At 44.0% G+C, this 22,152-nt stretch overlaps 1 protein-coding gene across 3 annotated transcripts in view; it reads left to right on the top strand.

Moving 5' to 3' along the window:
• The window catches only part of LOC109869670 (dihydropyridine-sensitive L-type skeletal muscle calcium channel subunit alpha-1), a 48,043-nt gene extending 26,413 nt beyond the window's left edge, over window positions 1-21,630 (top strand). The window contains exons 17-45 of one of the 3 annotated variants that reach the window (XM_031803885.1): window positions 1,288-1,420; window positions 1,652-1,781; window positions 3,235-3,294; window positions 3,396-3,502; window positions 3,953-4,040; window positions 4,136-4,243; window positions 5,243-5,295; window positions 5,517-5,663; window positions 6,310-6,511; window positions 6,756-6,914; window positions 7,120-7,230; window positions 7,376-7,459; window positions 8,153-8,200; window positions 8,752-8,778; window positions 8,908-9,033; window positions 9,283-9,348; window positions 9,429-9,520; window positions 9,962-10,121; window positions 10,204-10,331; window positions 10,594-10,690; window positions 10,842-10,944; window positions 11,054-11,155; window positions 11,446-11,585; window positions 12,051-12,173; window positions 16,015-16,229; window positions 17,108-17,184; window positions 17,513-17,568; window positions 17,920-18,057; window positions 18,207-21,630. In XM_031803885.1, the coding sequence (XP_031659745.1) occupies window positions 1,288-1,420; window positions 1,652-1,781; window positions 3,235-3,294; window positions 3,396-3,502; window positions 3,953-4,040; window positions 4,136-4,243; window positions 5,243-5,295; window positions 5,517-5,663; window positions 6,310-6,511; window positions 6,756-6,914; window positions 7,120-7,230; window positions 7,376-7,459; window positions 8,153-8,200; window positions 8,752-8,778; window positions 8,908-9,033; window positions 9,283-9,348; window positions 9,429-9,520; window positions 9,962-10,121; window positions 10,204-10,331; window positions 10,594-10,690; window positions 10,842-10,944; window positions 11,054-11,155; window positions 11,446-11,585; window positions 12,051-12,173; window positions 16,015-16,229; window positions 17,108-17,184; window positions 17,513-17,568; window positions 17,920-18,057; window positions 18,207-18,524 (3,398 nt within the window). In that variant the 3' untranslated portion in view covers window positions 18,525-21,630. Of the gene's footprint in view, window positions 1-1,287; window positions 1,421-1,651; window positions 1,782-3,234; window positions 3,295-3,395; window positions 3,503-3,952; window positions 4,041-4,135; window positions 4,244-5,242; window positions 5,296-5,516; window positions 5,664-6,309; window positions 6,512-6,755; window positions 6,915-7,119; window positions 7,231-7,375; window positions 7,460-8,152; window positions 8,201-8,751; window positions 8,779-8,907; window positions 9,034-9,282; window positions 9,349-9,428; window positions 9,521-9,961; window positions 10,122-10,203; window positions 10,332-10,593; window positions 10,691-10,841; window positions 10,954-11,053; window positions 11,156-11,445; window positions 11,586-12,050; window positions 12,174-16,014; window positions 16,230-17,107; window positions 17,185-17,512; window positions 17,569-17,919; window positions 18,058-18,206 lie in introns of all 3 variants that reach the window. The other 2 variants (XM_020459940.2, XM_031803886.1) reach the window with 2 other exon arrangements.
• Window positions 21,631-22,152: the final 522 nt, after the last annotated feature.

Here is a 22,152-nt window from a genome sequence, read left to right as displayed (position 1 = left end):
AAGCATCTCCAATCCAAAATGAAATATAGAATCGGCTTCCTATTTCACAACAAAGCATCCTTCACTCATGCTGCCAAACATACCCTCTTGCAAAACTGACCATCCTACCGATCCTCGACTTCGGTGTTGGAATTTACCTTCCAACACTCTACTCAACAAACTGGATGCAGTCTATCATAGTGCCATCCGTTTTGTCACCAAAGCCCCATATTCTACCCACCACTGCGACCTGTACACTCTCGTTGCCTGGCCCTCACTTCATACTCGTCGCCAAACCCACTGGCTCCAGGTCATCTACAAGTCTTTGCTAGGTAAAGCCCCGCCTTATCTCAGCTCAATTGTCACCATAGCAGCACCCACCCGAAGTACACGCTCCAGCAGGTATATTTCACTGGTCACCCCCAAAGCCAATTCCTCCTTTGGCCGCTCTTTCCTTAAAGTTCTCTGCTGCCAATAACTGGAATGAACTGCAAAAATCACTGAAGCTGGAGACTCATATCTCCCTCACTAACTTTAAGCACTAGCTGTCAGAGCAGCTCACAGATCACTGCACCTGTACATAGTCCATCTGTAAATAGCCCATCCAACTACCTCATCCCCATACTGTATTTATTTATCTTGCTCCTTTGCACCCCAGTATTTCTACTTGAACATTCATCTTCTGCACATCTATCACTCCAGTGTTTAATTGCTATATTGTAATTACTTCGACCACAAAAGCCTATTTATTGCCTTACCTCCCTTATCTCACCTCATTTGCACACAATGTATATAGACTTTTTTCTACTGTATTATTGACTGTATGTTTGTTTATTCCATGTGTAACTCTGTGTTGTTGTATGTGTCGAACTGCTTTGCTTTATCTTGGCCAGGTCGCAGTTGTAAATGAGAACTTGTTCTCAACTAGCCTACCTGGTTAAATAAAGGTGAAATAAAAAATGTAAAAAGAGCACACAGCACACGTCTCTTTTATCCCTGCTACAGTAGCCTGATCCCAGATTTGTTTGTGCTGTCTTGCCAACTTCATTGTCACGCCACTAACCATAGGAGTTGGCAAGACAGCACAAACAGACTTGGAATCCGACTATTGCTACACTATGTCTTATGTTTATGAACCTAAAACAAATATGGAGGCCTTATTAAAACAAAAATTTGGTTATAAATTACTTTAATAAAAGAAAAAGGATAGCGCACCATAAAAAAACCTGTCAATAAATGAATTTACTGTACAATAATTTAATGACTGCCAACTACCAACTGTCCTATCCACGACGCCTTCTGTTCTAGGTGATGATGAGGAGGAGGAGCCTGCTATCCCTGAGAGCCCACGGCCTCGACCAATGGCTGATCTCCAGCTGAAAGAGGAAGAGGTTCCTATGCCGGAGACCTACTCCTTTTTTATCTTCGGACCGGAGAACAAGTGAGTCGCACAGATCAACACATTCCCTATTCAATTAAATTCAGGCCAACAACGAACAATGGGTTGTATCTGACGTAGAGTCTTATTATACTGCTACTAAAATCATGTTTCAATAATAAATTGGTCTCGTGTTCCCGTCAGATGTTACAATAACTATGTAAGTTGAGGTTGTTGTCTTTTCTTTGTGTGTGTGTGTGTGTGTGTGTGTGTTTGTGTTCCCTCCGTGGTCAGGTTTCGTAAGCTGTGTCATAGGATCGTCAATGCCACCCCCTTCACCAACTTCATCCTGCTCTTCATCCTCCTCAGTAGTATATCACTGGCCGCTGAGGATCCCATAGACCCCAAGTCATTCAGGAATAAGGTGCTCAAGCTTTGTTCCATTAGGAAGTCTAAGTGTAGGGTGTCTATCTACTCTGGATGAAAACACGCTTTGGTGAATCTTCCTTATGTTATAAAATACAATTTGTGTTCTGAATTCTTCAGTAGGGTCTTTCTCTAACATATCATTAACATTGTATCCGAAAAGTCTGATTTTGTAAGCTAATACATCTGATAATAAGCACTGTTCTCTGTTGACAGAGCAACGGTACTTTCTCACAGACTTTTGAGGATTTCATATGTTGTGGTCGTCTGCAAAGTTGTTTCCGCGGGTCGCAAAATCGACATGACACAAGCTTAATAATTTTTTTAAAAAGCTTACAGTACGCTCAGTGCTCCATTGACATTTCACAGAGATACATTTGCTTTTGCAAGAAATCTACTAAAAAAACAACAATTTCACATTAATATGAAAAGCGAATACTAATATATAAGACATAAGGCTACTTTGAAGAATCTCAAATCTCAAATATATATTTTTTTATTTAACTCTTTAAAAGAATTGTTTTACTAATTCCGGATTGTTATTTCATAGTTTTGATGTCTTCACTATTATTCTACAATGTAGAAAATAGTTAACATCAAGAAAAACCCTTGAATGAGCAGGTGGGTCCAAACTTTTGACTCGTACTGTATATTTTTTTGAAAAAAAAATCTCCGGCCTCCATTGAATTATTCACCTTAATTTTGGTCACCTGCAAGGGTAAAAACTACAATAACCTTTGAACAGATTATGATAGAAACATGAGGTTTAGACAACACCATTTACCCATTGGTCAAAATATGTGTTTTTGATTGGACACCTTAGTAAGTGGTGTCTTTTATTGTGTTCCAGTCAGACACATCAAATAAAATAAGATTTGAAATAAAGTGCATTCAAAATGAAACATCAATAAACGTTCCATAAAAGGACAAAGTGTAAAGCAAGGGTACTCAAACTTTTTGTGGCCGGGGACCCCTTTTGTGATAGCAAATGAATCAGGTTTCCTCATTATCGGAACACAACTCGAATTAGTAAATCTCCTTAAGTGCTATTGTTATCTATGACTGTGTCTTTTAAAGCCCAATGTCTTGGCATCGGAGAAAAAATTGTGCTGTTTTCAAGCTAATTTCCCTCAAATCTAAACATTTCATCACCGTGAATACCCATATCCCTGTGATTATCCCAGGCCCATGTTGCCTAAGGGTTAAGAACATACATTGTAGATGAATACCATTGTATTGTATAACACAATTGAAACTTATTCCACAGATCCCTTGGCCAAAAGTTGTTTCATCTGTTCTTAGTAATATTAATCAAAATATATATATTGAGATCTGTCTGTGGACCCTCTGCAGTTCCTCGGACTCCCCTTCGAGAACCCCTGGTTTAAAGTACGCTACGTGAATGACTTCGCTATGTGATGATAACTCGACCAACCCTCGCTTTTCTGCAGGTCTTGGCTTATGCTGATATTGTCTTCACCACTGTGTTCACCATTGAGATTGTGCTGAAGGTAAAGTGGTCTAAATTCCTATTGGATGAAATGGTATAATATTTAGGACATTACCCTGGTGACAGCTAGTGTATGTTATAACCCAAGTGTTCCCCCTCCAGATGACGGTGTATGGAGCCTTCCTGCATCCAGGCTCTTTCTGCCGTAACTCCTTCAACATGCTGGACCTGCTGGTGGTGGGCGTGTCTCTGTTGTCCATGGGAATGGAGTGAGTGTCGCTATCCTGTTGGGTGATAGTAAATATGTAGTGTTACTGTATTAGTCCTTTGGATATACACAGAGTTTACGAAACGTTGGAAACGCCTGCTCTTTGCATGACATAGACTGACCAGGTGAATCCAGGTGAAAGCTGTGATCCCTTGTTGATGTCACCTGTTAAAATATCACTTGAATCCGCGTGGAACGCTTTCGACGCCTTGTAGAGCCCGTGCCCCGACGAATCGAGGCTGTTCAGGGGAAAAAAGGGGGTTGCAACTCAATAGTAGGAAGGTGTTCGATAAAGGTTTTTTACACTCGGTGTCGTTCTCGATGTCTGAGTGGCGCCGTAGAGATGCAGTAGAGCGCTGTAGAGATACACGCGTGACGTCATTTCAACCAGCTTCGCCTGCTGGGACGAGCACATTGTGAAGGCTGTCATGTGTCTGCCCTCGGACTCTAGGTCCAGTGCCATCTCAGTGGTGAAGATTCTCAGGGTGTTGAGGGTGCTGAGACCTCTAAGGGCTATCAACAGAGCCAAGGGCCTGAAGGTACTGTACACCACACACACACAAACACGTATTTCTATAGAAATGCATTGCCACACAGCTGGTGATCTGACCTGTATGTGTAATCTTTCTCACAGCACGTGGTCCAGTGTGTGTTTGTAGCCATCAAAACCATCGGCAACATCGTCCTGGTCACCATGCTGCTCGACTTCATATTCTCCTGCATAGGGGTCCAGCTCTTCAAGGTACGGTTCAACCTGTATGGTGTAGCTATATGCAGAAGCTCACATATGACACAGAACAGCAAGGTCCTAGACAGCTCCGTGGCTTTATTATGATTTATAATATGCTAGACTGCATAGGGGTCCAGCTCCTCAATGTGAGATTGAATAATGTATGGAGTAGTAGGTAGATGACATCACTTGAGGTAGATGACAACACTTGAGGTCATAGCCAGCTCAGGGGTTATGGTTGTGGTTGGGGCTAGGGTTGAACGGGGATGTGGACATGAAGCTAGGGTTGTGGTTGTGGTTGGGGTTAGGGTTGAACGGGGATGTGGACATGAAGCTAGGGTTGAACGGGGATGTGGACATGAAGCTAGGGTTATGGTTGGGGTTAGGGTTGAACGGGGATGTGGACATGAAGCTAGGGTTATGGTTGGGGTTAGGGTTGAACGGGGATGTGGACATGAAGCTAGGGTTGTGGTTGTGGTTGGGGTTAGGGTTGAACGGGGATGTGGACATGAAGCTAGGGTTGAACGGGGATGTGGACATGAAGCTAGGGTTATGGTTGGGGTTAGGGTTGAACGGGGATGTGGACATGAAGCTAGGGTTATGGTTGGGGTTAGGGTTGAACGGGGATGTGGACATGAAGCTAGGGTTATGGTTGTGGTTGCGGTTAGGGTTGAACAGGGATATAGACATGAAGCTAGGGTTGTGGTTGTGGTTGGGGTTAGGGTTGAACCGGGATGTGGACATGAAGCTAGGGTTGTGGTTGTGGTTGGGGTTAGGGTTGAACCGGGATGTGGACATGAAGCTAGGGTTATGGTTGTGGTTAGGGTGGACGAGGATCTGGACATGAATTTAGGGTTAGGGTTAAGGTTGAGGTTAGGGTTAGGATTGTGGTTAAGGGTTAGGGTTGCTAGTAATCATATTTCAAATTACTCGAAATACGTAGTGGAAACTGTAAAGGTTGTGCATTACTTTATATCACTTAGCTCATGATTATGTTGTGCTCTCCTCCAGGGTAAATTCTACACTTGCTCAGACCCCTCCAAAATGACAGAGGTCACGTGCCGGTAAGACAGCTTTATTATCAGTCTCTTTAACTGTCCCTTATTCATTCCATTGGGGATTATTATGAATTCCTCCCTTTTCTCCAATCCCATCCTCTCCTCCCATCCTCCTCTCCCTCTTTCTCGCTTCCTTCCCTTCCTTGTCTGCCCTCCCTTTCTCTCTCAATTCAATCCAACTTCATTGACATAGCACTGATGATCGAATACTACATCTCTCCCCCCAGGGGTGTGTTCCTGAAGCACCAGGAGAACAGTCTTCAGGAGATGGTGTTGGCCCACAGGGAGTGGATCAACAGTGACTTTAACTTTGACAACGTCCTCAACGGCATGCTGGCTCTGTTTACCGTGTCCACGTTCGAAGGGTGGCCACAGTGAGTTAACCAGCCTGGGAGGCGAACTGGCTGAATCAGGGTTGGGGCTCAATTCCATTTCAACTCCTATTCAGGAACTGAAATGGAAATTCCAATTCTCCACGATGGTTTTCTGTGAAGAACATTTAGAATTTAGAGTTCAAATGGAATTGACCACAACTCTCGTTCGAGTGTCACCGTTTCACTGTTGTTTCACTGTGCTGATTCAGCCTGGAACTGGACATGTCTTCATTGTATTGAATGGTTCCAGGCTAGATCAGTGAAGTGAAACAGTAGTGACACTGAGCAATATTCAGTTTGGATTCCAGACTAGGTACTGCAAGACATATAGCCATTATTAAATGAATCCCTCTTTCATGTTCTTCTAACAAGGAAAGTACTTTTTTACTCTTTTCTCTCTCTCTCGTTTTATTGCTCCCTCTTTTTCTCTCCTTCCTTCCTTCCTTCCTTCCTTCCTTCCTTCCTTCCTTCCTTCCTTCCTTCCTTCCTTCCTTCCTTCCTTCCTTCCTTCCTTCCTTCCTTCCTTCCTTCCTTCCTTCCTTCCTTCCTTCCTTCCTTCACTCCTTCCTTCCTTCCTTCCTTCACTCCTTCCTTCACTCCTTCCTTCCTTCCTTCACTCCCTCTCTCCCTCCCTCCCCTCTCCCAGGCTGTTGTATAAAGCCATAGACTCAGACAGGGAGGATATGGGCCCAGTCTACAACAACCGTGTGGATATCTCCATCTTTTTCATCGTCTACCTCATCCTCATCGCCTTCTTCATGATGAACATCTTCGTCGGCTTCGTCATCGTCACCTTCCAGGAGCAGGGAGAGTCTGAGTATAAGAACTGTGAGCTCGACAAGAACCAGGTAAGCTGGCGAAGCATATCGATGTGTTCTTAACTCTTTGTGATCGACAGCCTGACGGAGTCACAGAGTATTCTTATCTGCAAGTACTCTCTTTGAGATATGCTTGACAGAAATGTCCATGTAAATATTCCATGCGCTGCTCAATGCAAGAATTACGCAAAAATCCAAGTTTACGTCATTTGGCCTGTTACTATTTAACAGATACGGGGGCTTTACTGCCTTGACTTCACTTCTCTCTCCTCAGCGTCAGTGTGTGCAGTATGCTCTGAAGGCCAAGCCTCTGCGGTGTTATATCCCTAAGAACCACTATCAGTACAACATGTGGTACATAGTCACCTCCTGCTACTTTGAGTACGCCATGTTCTTCCTCATCATGCTCAACACGCTGTGTCTCGGCATGCAGGTAAATCTAGAACACATCCATTCTATTCTGTTCGCGCTCAACGCATCTGGCTGCGTTTACACAGGCAGCCCAATTCTGATCTTTGTAGCACTAATTGGTGTTTTGTCTCTTTGTTCCTCATGGCAGATATTTTGGAGGTATTAAATCACACAAATGCTGTTGTGCTATTTCCTCAATGGGTTTGTTGTGTATTTCCACCATGCAGCACTGTAACCAGTCAGCCCATGTGACCAAGCTGTCTGACACTCTGAACATGATCTTCACTGTCCTCTTCACAGTGGAGATGATATTAAAACTCATTGCCTTCAAAGCTAAGGTAGGGTTAGGCTCAGGCCCAGGCTCTGGGCTGGCAGGAATGTTTACTGTAGAATGTTTAGTGGGTCTTTTTAAGTATGCTGGGGGTTCTTCGTTTTCCAGAATAGTTTTTTTCTCCATGCCCCTGTGTAATCTGTGTATCCCAGGGCTACTTTGGAGACCCGTGGAACGTGTTTGACTTCCTCATCGTCATCGGCAGTGTTGTCGATGTCATCCTGAGTGAGGTCGACGTAAGTACACAGAACAGCGGCAGCCATGTTTGTACACCTATGCAAGTCGTACGGTGGTAGTAGATACTGGCCGTGTTCAGTAGCAGAACGTCTTGCAACAATAAATGTTTCCGAATGTTTTCTCCCAACTGAACGTGAACCTGGTGTGATCTTTTATAAGACGCTCCCATGCAATGTGATTGTGTTTATTCAACGTATTCATAACTGTGACCCAGAAACACAAACTCCTGGCTTCACAGCAGCAGGCTGTGGGAAGCAGCGCTAGTTCACAGCAGGACCTGGTTAGTACCACTGTCAGACACACGCCCCTCCACGCCCCACATGATCTCCACTCCCTTCCATTGGAATGTCTATGTTACATGTTGATTTAATATTGCGCCAAGGACTAATATTCCATCGTCGGTATCATCTCGTCCAGTTGAGTTCAGTGAAGTGAGGCTATGACAGGAAATACGACAGCATTTTTTAACATCACCTTGTTTTCATGTCTTTATTTCCCCCTCTCCTTTCACTCGGTGAAGCACCAGGTTTCGTTTGTTTCTGTCTTCATCCAACACGCACTCCTGTGTTTTCTCCCCTCTGAACCGTCACCCATAAACATCTCCAGTGTTCCCTCACCTCCATCCACCTGTCTAACCCCCCCCCCCCTTCCTCCTCTTCTCCTCCCTCTCTCTCTCTCCCCCCTCTCTCCAGGCTGCCTTGGCCTCTAGTGGAGGACTGTACTGTCTCCATGGCTGTGCTGTAAATATCACTTTACACTGCATCTGTATCTGCATGGGCCTTCTTGCTGTGTGCTGAGCACTGTGAGCACTACTCTAGTTGTCTGTTACTGTGCCCGTGATGCCCTAGCTGGATGCGCCCTTACAGAGAGATAGCGGATCCAGCCTATGGGGCATCTTGTTGCACTAGGAGCTAATTAGACATTGGGTTAGACATTGCTTACCATAGAATTGCATCAAGGATTTGGTCAGTATTCTCTTGACTTGGTTTGTAACTGTATGGCTCTTCTCTGAGCGTGTCTAACGCTAACTAACTGATTTAATGTCATCAACACGTTAAGTACTGATGTTTGTGTCTACATTTATAGTAGGCCTTGGAAGTTTATTTTGAATTTGGCATGCTGAATGTATCTATTAATAACTGTGTAGCATAACTTCCCCCCCTCCTGAAGTTTTGTAGAGATGAACACACATTCATGCTAAATCTATAAACATTTACTAATTCATAGAATTATCCACTAACGCAACAATAACGTCTGCGGCTAATATGATCGATCTCTGATTGTATTTCAGCAGACAAACCCTATGCAGGCCATTGCGGTAAGACTGTATTTTTGTTGTTGTATTGTTTTCAATTACAAATGTATTAGTCTGACAAAGTTACTCTGTAATTATACCATTGTTTTTATTGTCATTCATTCATATCAATGTGTTTTTATTCACCTAAAGGATTCTGAGAATGCCAGAGTGTCCATCACATTCTTCCGTCTGTTCCGTGTGATGCGTTTGGTTAAACTACTAAACAGGTCAGAGGGCATCCGTAACCTGCTGTGGACCTTCATCAAGTCCTTCCAGGTCAGTACCAGTCAGTGTTTCCCTAACCTCAATTTACAGGCTTCCTCACATTTCTTCGTAAACAGCAGAGTGATGAGCAAAACTTGGGGTAGGGAAACACGAGACCCAAATGGAAGGTCGGGTCCAACTGGTGGTTCTGGAGCCAATTCCTACTGGGTTGCAGCAACCATGTATGGAACTGATGGTAGTTTAAGTAAATATCACTGGATATCACTGGTTGGGATGACTCAATGTGTGTTTGTTCTCCAGGCTCTACCCTACGTGGCTCTTCTGATCGTCATGCTCTTCTTCATCTACGCAGTCATCGGGATGCAGGTCAACTTTTAGGAGTGAACTGAATATTTTTAAGTACATACACACTATGGGTCCACTTACCCTTGAGTCTTCCCTTTCAGGTGTTTGGAAAGATAGCCTTAGTGGATGGCACACCGATCAACCGCAACAACAACTTCCAGACATTCCCCCAAGCTGTCCTGCTGCTATTCCGGTGAGTCAGTCAGTCAGATCGAGAGAGTGGATTTTTTATATTTTTTATTGAACCTTATTTAACGAGTCAGTCAGAGGTAAGGTCAGAGTTCACACATACTGTATATCCACCACTGAGGTGCCTGTGTGTCTATGGGAGGGTGCAACAGAACTTTCAGATAGAAATATACTTGTTAAAAACACCATCTGTGATGTAGTGATTTGGCCTATTGAATACACTAGTTGTGCTACAGGAGAGGCGTGGCAGGAAGAGATGCTGGCTAGTATGTACGGGAAGCTGTATTGTCCTGTTGTCCTAACTGAATCCGATGCCCTCTGTATTCTCCCACCAGTTGTACTACAGGAGAGGCGTGGCAGGAAGAGATGCTGGCTAGTATGTACGGGAAGCTGTATTGTCCTATTGTCCTAACTGAATCCAATGCCCTCTGTATTCTCCCAACAGTTGTGCGACAGGGGAGGCGTGGCAGGAAGTGATGGTGGCCAGTATGTACGGCAAGAAGTGTGATCCCAAGTCTGACTTCCTACCTGGGGAGGAGTACACCTGTGGAGCCAGCTTCGCTGTCTTCTACTTTATGTCCTTCTATATGCTGTGTGCCTTCCTGGTCAGTAGTCCTTTCTCCTCTCCTCTCTTCTCTTCCAGGAAGTATTGTTGTTGTCTTAAGTTATCTTTCTCTCCCATCTCAGATCATCAACTTATTCGTGGCTGTGATCATGGACAACTTTGATTACCTGACACGTGATTGGTCCATCCTGGGTCCTCACCATCTGGATGAGTTCAAGAAGATCTGGGCCGAGTACGACCCGGATGCCACGTGAGTCATCTCTGAACCCAGATCCAAGTTTTGCGTGCGCTGGTCAGCTATTTATGTCACTAAAGAGACTAGTCCTCTGTCAAGAATGCAGGGACATTGCCCCATGGCATTCCCTTTCAATCCACAATAAGTTAATGTTGGTAGGAGTTTCACATGACATCTGTATGTAGTTGATGCTCTAAGTCTTGGTACCCAAAGCTAATATATAGCTCCTCTCTCTAAATCAATGTGCCTAAGTGTATTTTGTCCTCTTGTCTTGCAGGGGGCGTATAAAACATCTGGACGTGGTAACACTACTGCGAAGGATCCAGCCTCCGCTAGGCTTTGGGAAATTCTGTCCGCATCGCTCAGCCTGCAAGGTAAGTCATGTTATTTGGATGAAATGGATTGCCATTTAAATGGGTACCATTGCCATGTACCACGGATGTGGTTTGGTGCCTGATAATGTGTACAGTACATCTTCTCACTGGTGTCCACTCTCTCTCGTTCCCCTCTTCTCCCTGACAACAGCGTTTAATATCCATGAACATGCCCCTGAACAGCGATGGCACAGTCACCTTCAATGCCACCCTTTTTGCCCTGGTCAGGACTGCCCTCAAGATAAAGACTGAAGGTGTCGAAGGTGTCTTGTCTCTAGCCCCGCGCCCGTCTGACACCATAAATAATATTCCATGTTTGTGTTTTTATGTAATACTTTGTTTTTCCTGTCTTATGTTGACTAGGTAACTTTGAGCAGGCTAATGAAGAGTTGAGAGCCATTATAAAGAAGATCTGGAAACGCACCAGTATGAAACTGCTGGACCAGGTCATCCCACCAATCGGAGGTGAGCATTTCACTGTGACCCCCTACATGAACCCTACCTAACTGAAAGGTCATGTACAAAAGCCCCTAGAATGTAGCAGCATGCTAAGATGAACCCTGGTCAGCAAAGTTGACCTGATCTGTTGACTCTTTCAAACATCTTTCCTATGTGACTTTTCATCTTGGTCCTTCGAGCCGGATTGTGTTTACCAGGGGTGTTGTGACAGATTTCCGTCCACCACGACATAGACAATTCCCTCCAGTTAGCTCTGTTTGGGTTTTGACACTTTGTTTTATTGGGATCTGTCCTAGATGACGAGGTGACGGTGGGAAAGTTCTACGCCACCTTCCTGATCCAGGATCATTTCCGTAAGTTTATGAAGCGTCAAGAGGAGTACTATGGCTACCGGCCCACCAAGAAGAGTGCTAATGGGAGTGCTCCAGAGATGCAGGTGAGTCCCTCACATTGTTGTATAGCAGGTTTGTGGTCAATTGGAATTGAAGTCTGTCAATTCAGGAATTTAACTGAAAAAAGTGCATCTATTTCTAATGACTTCTCAATAATCTGAAAAAGAGAAACTATTTATTTAAAGCATTTTTCTATTTAGAATTCAAATCACTTCCTGAATTGAGTGAATTCAATTCCAATTGACACCAATCAACGCTCGTTTGGATGTACACCTTTCTGCACACCATCTTTAGGTTTCAAAATCATCCTCAAATCATCCTCTACTTGTGTCGAACATCTCAAACTCTACTGTAATCTCTACCTCTCTTTCTCTTTTACCCTCCATGTTTGTTTCTCTCCTCACTTTGGTCATCTGAAATTCATCCTTATTGTTCTCACCCTCTCTTTTCTCTGCCCTCTCTTTTCTCATCTTCCTCCTCTGTTTGTCCCTCTCCCATTTCCTCCCTAGGCTGGTCTGAGGAGTATAGAGGAGGCAGCTCCACAGCTCCACAGGGCCATCTCAGGAGACCTGCTGAATGAGGAGGAGATGGAGAGAGCCATGGAGGAGTCTCTGGAGGAAGGCATCTACAGGGTGAGACACCGACGGAGCACTTTCCTTTAGTTTAGCAAACTTTATGATCCCATCTGGGGAAGTAAATATGGTTCCAACACCATAAACAAAAAGGACGTTAAAAACAATATCATACCATATTGTGTATATATATACAGTGCATTCGGAAAGTATTCAAATCCCTTGATTTCTTTACACATTTTGTTACGTTACAGACATATTCTAAAATGGATTCAATCGTTTTTTCCCCTCATCAATCTACACACAATACCCATAATGACAAAGCAAAAACAGGTTATTAGATATTTTTGCAAAAAAATAAACGGAAATATCACATTTACGTAAGTATTCAGACCCTTTACTCAGTAGTTTGTTGAAGCACCTTTGGCAGTGATTACAGCCTCGAGTCGTCTTGGGTATGACGCTACAAGCTTGGCACACCTGTATTTGGGAAGTTTCTCCCATTCTCCTCTGCAGATCCTCTCAAGCTCTGTTCGTTTGGATGGGGAGCATCGCTGCACAGCTATTTTCCGGTCTCCAGAGATATTTGATCGGGTTCAAGTCCGGGCTCTGGCTGGGCCACTCAAGGACATTCAAAGACTTGTCCCGAAGCCACTCCTGCATTGTCTTGGCTGTGTGCTTATGGTCATTGTCCTGTTGGAAGGTGAACATTCACCCCAGTCTGAGGTCCTGAGCGCTCTGGTAGCAGGTTTTCATCAAGGATCTCTGTACTTTCCCTCTATCCTGACTAGTCTCTGAAAAATTGGTGCCAGGTTTCCTCCAGGCGTGACACTTGGCATTCAGGCCAAAGAGTTCAATCTTGGTTTCATCAGAACAGAGAATCTTGTTTCTCATGGTCGGAGAGTCCTTTAGGTGCCTTTTTTTCAAGCGGGCTGTCATGTGCCTTTTACTGAGGAGTGGCTTTCGTCTGACCACTCTACCATAAAGGCCCGCTTGTTGCAGTGCTGCAGAGATTGTTGTCCTTCTGGAAGGTTATCCCATCACCACAGAGGAACTCTAGAGATCTGTCAGAGTGACCATTGGGTTATTGGTCACCTCTCTGACCAAGGCCCTTCTCCCCCAAATGCTCAGGTGGCCAGCTCTAGGAAGAATCTTGGTGGTTCCAAACTTCTTCCATTTAAGAATGATGGAGGCCACTGTGTTCTTGGGGACCTTCAATGCTGCAGATTTTTTTTGGTACCCTTCCCCAGATCTGTGCCTCGACACAATCCTGTCTTGGAGCTCTACGGACAATTTGACCTCATGGCTTGGTTTTAGCTTGGACTGCGTGAATCAGGTCTTCATGGTCAAAAAGGACACCAATAAGAATAAGAGACTTGCTTGGGCTAAGAACATGAGCAATGAACATCAGAACGGTGGAAATCTGTCCTTTGACAATTTTTGGTTCCAACCGCTGTGTCTTTGTGAGACACAGAGCATGTTAACGGATGATCTCTGCATGTGTGGTTCCCACCGTGAAGCATGGAGGAGGAGGTGTGATGGTGTGGGGGTGCTTTGCTGGTGGCACTGTCAGTGATTTATTTAGAATTCAAGGCACACTTAACCAGCATGGCTACCACAGCATTCTGTAGCGACGCGCCATCCGATCTGGTTTGTGCTTTGTGCGACTATCATTTGTTTTTCAACAGGACAATGACCCAAAACACACCTCCAGGCTGTGTAAGGGCTACTTAACCAAGGAGAGTGAGAGTGGTGGACTGCTGCATCAGATGACCTGGCCTCCACAATCACCCGATCTCAACCCAATTGAGATTGTTTGGGATGAGTTGGACCGCAGAATGATGGAAAAGAGGCCAACAAGTGCTTAGCATATGTGGGAACTCCTTCAAGACAGTTGGAAAAGCATTCCTCATGAAGCTGGTTGAATGCCAAGAGTGTGCAAAGCTGTCAAGGCAAAGGGTGGTTACTTTGAAGAATCTCAAATCTAAAATCGATTTTGATTTGTTTAAACCTTTTTTGGTTACTACATGATTCCATATGTGTTATTTCATAGTGTAGATGTCTTCACTATTATTCTACAATGTGGAAAATAGTAAAAAATTAAGAAAAACCCTTGAATGAGTAGGTGTGTCCAAACTTTTGACTGGTACTGTATGTAAATAAGATATTTCAGTTTTTTATTTTTAAGGAATGTGCATACAAAAAAACAGTTTTCCCTTTGTCATTATGGAGTAAAGTGTGTAGATTGATGAGATATTTTTTTTTAGAATAAGGCTGTTACGTAATAAAGGGGTCTGAATACTTTCTTAATGCACTGTACATATATTTAATGTAGCCTGTCACAGTCTTTATCTTTAATCAGAGCAGGATAGATAAACATATAAACGTCCCTTATTCAGGACCCTGTCTTTCAAAGATAATTCGTAAAAATCCAAATAACTTCACAGATCCTCATTGTAAAGGGTTTAAACACTGTTTCCCATTCTTGTTCAATGAACCACAAACAATTAATGAACATGCACCTGTGGAACGGTCATTAAGACACTAACAGCTTACAGACGGTAGGCAATTAAGGTCACAGTTATTAAAACTTAGAACACTAAAGAGGTCTTTCTACTGACTCTGAAAAACACCAAAAGAAAGATGCCCAGGGTCCCTGCTCATCTGCGTGAACGTGCCTTTCGCATGCTGCAAGGAGGCTTGAGGACTGCAGATGTGGCCAGGGCAATAAATTGCAATGTCCGTACTGGGAGACGCCTAAGACAGCGCTACAGGGAGACAGGACGGACAGCTGATCATCCACGCAGTGGCAGACCACGTGTAACAACACATGCACAGGATCGGTACATCCGAACATCACACCTTCGGGACAGGTACAGGATGGCAACAACAACTGCCCGAGTTACACCAGGAACGCACAACCCCTACATCAGGGCCCAGACTGTCTGCAATAGGCTGAGAGAGGCTGGACTGAGGGCTTGTAGGCCTGTTGTAAGGCAGGTCCTCACCAGACATCACCGGCAACAACGTCGCCTATGGGCACAAACCCACGGTCGCTGGACCAGACAGGACTGGCAAAAAAGTGCTCTTCACTGACGAGTCGTGGTTTTGTCTCACAAGGGGTGATGGTCGGATTCGTGTTTATCGTCAAAGGAATGAGCGTTATACCGAGGCCTGTACTCTGGAGCGGGATCGATTTGGAGGTAGAGGGTCCGTCATGGTCTGGGGAGGTGTGTCACAGCATCATCGGACTGAGCTTGTTGTCATTGCAGGCAATCTCAACTCTGTGCATTACAGGGAAGACATCCTCCTCCCTCATGTGGTACCCTTCCTGCAGGCTGATCCTGACATGACCCTCAAGCATGACAATGCCACCAGCCATACTGCTCGTTCTGTGCATGATTTCCTGCAAGAAAGGAATGTCAGTGTTCTGCCATGGCCAGCGAAGAACTCGGATCTCAATCCCATTGAGCATGTCTGGGACTTGTTGGATCTGAGGGTGAGGGCTAGGGCCATTCCCCCCAGGAATGTCCGGAAACTTGCAAGTACCTTGGTGGAAGAGTGGGGTAACATCTCACAGCAAGAAGAGGCAAATCTGGTGCAGTCCATGAGGAGGAGATGCACTGCGGTACTTAATGCAGCTGGTGGCCACACCAGATAGTCCTGACTGTTACTTTTGATTTTGACCCCCGCCTTTGTTCAGGGACACGTTATTACATTTATGATAGTCACATGTCTGTGGAAATGGTTCAGTTTATGTCTCAGTTGTTGAATCTTGTTATGGTCATACAAATATTTACACATGTTAAGTTTGAGAGGACGTGAGAGGACGTTTCTTTTTTTGCTGAGTTTAGATGTGCCTGGGTTGTTTTAACCACAGTGTTTGTGTTTGGTTGTGCAGCGCCAGGGCGGTCTGTTCGGGGACTATTCAGACCCGTTCTCCACAGAGACCAGCAGTGTCTCGCCCTCCCACATGGCTAGCCAGCGTCCCCTACAGCTATCAGAGAACCGCCCCGAGGAGGCTGAGTTGCCCCTCAGTCGCTCAGACTCCGTCTTCCTCCCCAATACAGAGTTCTTTCCCCTGACCCCCACCATACACAACAGCAACAACAACGCGTAAGTAATGTCGTTCCCAGGCTAATTGAGTACTGTTACTGACCTCAACCAAACACAACAGCAACGCGTAAGTAATGTCGTCCCCAGGCTAATTGAGTACTGTTACTGACCTCAACCAAACACAACAGCAACAACAACGCGTAAGTAATGTCGTCCCCAGGCTAATTGAGTACTGTTACTGACCTCAACCAAACACAACAGCTACAACAACGCGTAAGTAATGTCGTCCCCAGGCTAATTGAGTACTGTTACTGACCTCAACCAAACACAACAGCTACAACAACGCGTAAGTAATGTCGTCCCCAGGCTAATTGAGTACTGTTACTGACCTCCAACCAAACACAACAGCAACAACAACGCGTAAGTAATGTCGTCCCCAGGCTAATTGAGTACTGTTACTGACCTCAACCAAACACAACAGCTACAACAACGCGTAAGTAATGTCGTCCCCAGGCTAATTGAGTACTGTTACTGACCTCAACACAACAGCTACAACAACGCGTAAGTAATGTCGTCCCCAGGCTAATTGAGTACTGTTACAGACCTCAACCAAACACAACAGCTACAACAACGCGTAAGTAATGTCGTCCCCAGGCTAATTGAGTACTGTTACTGAACTCAACCAAACACAACAGCTACAACAATCTATGAGTAGAGTGCTTGTTGCACCACCAAAGCTGCATTTGCTGCCACAGAAACGAATGAATGGAGGCCGAAGATTAATAAGCACTTTGAGAACCTGGAAAAGCAATCCAATCAATCAATGATCTTCTTTTGCAAATTCAGCACTATTTGGGTGATATGGTACACTTTGCTTGCTGGTATGTATAAGATACATGGCTTACCTGATTATATATAGATTTTTTAAATGTTTATAGGTTTTCTTATGAGAGAGAGGAGAGTCCGAAAGTGAGCAGGCACCATTCCAGAGTGGACACAGAGCGCAGCTCTCCAGGTCAGTTCAACATCAGCCTAGGTCGGGATTTAATCTGCGTAAGGGCCGTGTTATAGCGTGGCTGACAGTCAAAGGTCACCTCCACTTGAACTGACATGCACAGTGTTTCCTCTGAATGTGATCTCCCCGAAAAATGCCCTGAAAAGCCACATTGTCGGCTGTCTAGTGCGCTGCGCTAGGAATTGAATCCCGGCCCTATTCACCTAATCAAGCCTACTATCTGCTGATCATCATCACTCTGCATGATATTTGACATACTGTTGGATACTCTTTAGTCATTCTTGTGTCCTACAATAAATAACTGTGTTCTTCTGTCTGTCTCCTGTAGATAGCAGACACTTCTCTGAGATCAGTCAGAAACCAATCAGAACAGACATCACTCAGGTAACATAATGCACACCAGATTGAAGACCCCATACAACCCATTTAAACACTAAATGGACCAGTGATGGGCAACTCCAGTCCTCGCGGGCTAGAGTGGTGTGACACATTTTCTCCATCCCGAGCAAACACCGCTGATTAAACTAAACTGCATTCTAAACTGAAGATCATATTAGCTAAATATTGGAGTCAGTCGTGTTAGCTGTGGCTGGGGCAAAAGTGTAACACCAATCAGGACCCTGAGGACTGGAGTTGCCCATCCCTGCCATAGGCAAAACAGATTGAATTTAGCTGAGTCATGATTCTGTTGTTCCATGAATGTCCTAACTGTAAGTGTTGTCTTTGTTGTTGCAGTTCCCCTATGACCTCAAATACGGTGAGAGCCAGTCTCTCCCCAGCTGTTCCCAAGCTAAAGGGGAAGCTACAGAGGAAGCTGAAGGGGCCATAGGAGGCTCTGTGTCTGCACCTGCCGCTGACCAGCTGATCAAAGAGGTACGTTGATACTGATTGACAGATTGTTAATCAGTTATTTAAGCTACATATGTAAATCCATGTTTTTCCTCTGTGCCAGGTTCCTCCCTGAGACCCTATGTTTGTAACAGTAAACATCATATCAATGTACGTATCATGTCCTCCGTCAGGTCTTAGTGGTTGGCGGTCTTGGTGACCTGGCCAATGACAATTCGTTTGTGGCGGTGACTCGTAATGAAATGGCCGAGGCAATGCGCATGCCCATGTCCCACTTTGAAGACGTGGCCCTGGGCCTCCTCAACGGGCGCAGTGGCCGCGCAACCTCCGCCACGAGGAAGAAGAGCCCAATCCCTGTGCCCCCTTCCGCCCCCGACCGGCCCTCTAGGTCTACAGAGCTGAAACCGAAACCCCAGGAGCAGAGAAAGAAGCGCCTCGTCACAACCTTTAAACAACCCCTGAAGGGGGAAGAGGCAGACACCAAAGTGTAGAGAGTCTGTCATCGGAGTGCCCATGACGACAGTGGCGTTATCTTGTGACATGATATTGACACTTGACTTGACAAGGCTGTGTTGTAGTTGGTGACATCACACACTCGCAGCATTAACAAATCCTGATTAGTTGCCGTGGCGATGAGCTCAATCCACTAACCATAGTTTCCAATGGAGACTGGAGGAAATAGGCCCTCTAACCAGGGTTGATGGCCGAGTTACTAGGCTCTAGCTGGTTGGCTGTTCAGGTTTTAACATGCTATTCCACTGTGGTTGTCAATTCCACTCTTGTCAATTCTGATTGAATTCTTGAATCAGATTCATGATTCTTATGGGAAACTAACCGACAAAGGAAAAGAAATATTCTGCTACGGTAATACATTTTAATCTTCTCAGTTCCGCCATATTTATTTCAACAAATTAAAAAAGAACTTATCACAGAGTGCACAGGTTCACAAACCTCTTTCTTTGTTATGTTTGTTGACGTAATAATCTATTCCATAGAGTGGTTAGACAGAACAACTATGTCCAGTCTGCTGTGTTTCTTACTAAAACCCTAACTAATGCCCTGTACACACTGCAGGATAGCATTTTTGTGTCATGAATCTTGTTCTAGAGGCATCGCTGCAGTGGTCACTAGCGAGCATTAAAAAAATCTAATTTTGAACGTAACCCTAACCTTAAATTTAGACCAAAAAGCCCATTTTGACTTTGCAGCTGGCCTATCGCTCCATTCTGCCTCAAGGACAAGACGCATGACAATAATCTTCAACATGCGCACACACGCAACTTGTATTGTGTGCATGGTGACAGATGGTGCTTTCAAGACAAATGGGAACTCTGAAAAAAACAAGGTCAAAGCTCTTTTTTTCCCCCCCAGTTGTCTTGAAGGCACTGAAGTCGGAAGTCTGAGATTTCTGAGTTACCAGTTGTTTTGAACGCAGCAAAAGTCTGTGAGTGGAGACAGGGGTGTCCCAGCAAGGGCTGAAGGGGAAAAAAGGAGGTGAGAAAGAAAGGATGCCATTTTGGATCACCTGTGAGTGCGTTTCAGTGAGTCTCTATTTATCTGGGAAAACTGCAACTGTTGCATTTGAACAGTTTAGTTCAAGCTTTTGAAAAGAGTCTCTCCTGTTAAAACATCCAGGATGCCAAGGAAAGGCTTAGTACACACTCAGGTTGTACATCTGATGCCACAACACATTTGACACAATGGGTGTGATACATCAAACAGTTTTGATGAAGCCTTACCATAGAGATAGAGGACTCTGCATGGATATCACCCATTTTTAGCATGGACAGTGCCATTGAGAGCTTCCACCATTTTAACGTGGTTAACTGGGTGGGGACTCTCACGAGTTGGGAGCAGTCAGTCACTGAAGAACATGAGCTACTTTAAAATGGAGATAGCCTCAATAGCACTGCTGTCACAGACACTATAATGGAGCAGTATACAAAAATGAGTCTATCTCTATGAGCCTCACTGTTTGTGTTCTTAAAGGCAACGTCCTTCATTTATGTCATTAAAGGGAGGACTTGCCATCTTTTTACTTTATTTACACTTGTCTTCATTTAATCGAGACTTGTAAAACACTTTCCTTGATGCTCAACCTCCTCCCACTGTGGGTTTGGGCACTTTTTTAAGAGGAAGTTTATTTTCTTTTTTTAAATGTGTTGGACATTTCTTTGTACTTTTAATTTATTCGTTATTATTGTATTATCAATGCTTGAATACTCACTGAAATAGGTGTATAGGGGAGAGTGGGGTAAGTGGAGTAAATGTTTCATTCAGCATCACTGTGTAAAGGGAAATATATTATTTCTAACAAAAAGGTATCTACATATATTTCAGGATGTTGCACATCCCTTGAAATAATCAGAATTCATGTAAAAATTAGTTTTGAAAACATCACTATGTTTTTGGACAAGATGTCTCTTGGCACAACTTACCCCAGGTTAAGCCACCAACACATTTCTGTACTGAATGAAATATTACCACAATGACAATCAATGTTTGTCTTTTAATCATATTTTACCCCAAGCTTAACGCCTAACAAACACTTAGTACTTTTTAACATATCCCAGTGATAATGCTTTGCATTATGCTTGGGAAGAAAACACATTCACTTACCCCAAGACAAACATTTTGGTTTTAGATTCAAGCATCATGAAACCTCAAATTCATTTGACTTGCTGAAAATCCGTTTTTTTTTGTCTTAACTTGCTTACCACTTTTTACATGTGGTTTCTTCCTTCACAGACTCCATAAAATGACATTTTCCTAAATATTTGGTCAAATTATAAATTTTGTTTGGGGTTTCCTAGAGACGAGGGAGGCTCAACTTACCCCACTCTCCCCTACTGGTATTTAGCACTTATCTAACAGATCACATTGTAGTTCATGAAGATATTGCATTTAATACAAACCAGAGATTTTGTTAAATGAGATTCATATGTATTAATGACCAGAGGTTAAAATGAAGTTGAAAGAAGAAAATGTAATAAAAGGTGATTCAGGATTTTAAGTGGTGCTGAAGTTAGTCTAGATTTGATTTGATCAAGAGTTGTTAGTCATATCAGCATACCTGGCGTATGGTGGATTTAGCATGAAAGCCCACATAGGGGATTAACTGGTTTTGTACAAAACAACTTTGCACATTTGTCTGGGGAAGGATCTCAAAAGTATTTTTCTCGATTCCTTGCGAGCTCTTTCCTCACCTTCTCCTGAAAATGTAAATTGCAAGCAAGGAGAGCATTGGAGAAGATCTGATGTTTTGAGGATGCAAAGAAAGACCGAATCAAGGAAAATACCTTTGAGATTCACCCCAGGTCTGTTTTTTTATTTAATTTAGTTACCTTAACAGGTCCTAAAGGAGTTATTTTTCACTTCATCATCCTCGTTGGCCATTTCTGCCTTAGAAACCGGTTGGTCTTTAAAAAGATAACGCTGCATAAATCAGACATTAAGTAGTGGGTGGGACAGCTTCTAACCCTGCTATATCAAGTAAACCCATCTTCTAATATGTGCCTTTCAACAAAATGTTTTTGTTCTTCATGTCAGATGGAGCTTACACTGGCAAAACAAATAAAACAGCTCAAATATACATCACTTTGGTTTACTTGATTTTTTGTTGTTGTAATGTGCCGTGCTTGACTTGGACTGAAATAGGTTCTGGTACTCATTTTGGGTGCCGGTACTGTTTAGGTGCAGGAACCACACAATACTTTTGAGCTAATATTTTAGAGCTCAAGCAGTAGAACATTTGAGATGCCAGTACTCCGCTCCGGTGAACTCCGTCCCAAAGTCAAGCACTGGTTATCTGCAGAAATAAAAATGTACACAAGGATTAAGTACCATCAGGGTTGAGACGTGGCCGGCTGTTTACAACACAACGCAAGAAGCATCAGCATAAACAGGTGAGTTTGCTCAAATGGTGCTGAAAAAGCGTGATACGACAAATGTAATGGCTGGCCTCTAGAGGGAGCCTCAGGGAAAGACATGTCAAATTTGAATAACCGCTCCTTCATACTCGTGCTGGGAGAAAACTGAGGCAATACTTTTGGCATGTCAAAGCATACGTACACTTGATGTACACTCCGCTCACCCTTATGGACCGGAAAGTCCTGCCTC

This window comes from Oncorhynchus kisutch, linkage group LG24, assembly GCF_002021735.2.
Source record: "Oncorhynchus kisutch isolate 150728-3 linkage group LG24, Okis_V2, whole genome shotgun sequence".
NCBI classification, from domain to species: domain Eukaryota; kingdom Metazoa; phylum Chordata; class Actinopteri; order Salmoniformes; family Salmonidae; genus Oncorhynchus; species Oncorhynchus kisutch.
Note: the sequence above shows the minus strand (reverse complement) of the source record. Positions and strands in the feature narration are given on the sequence as shown.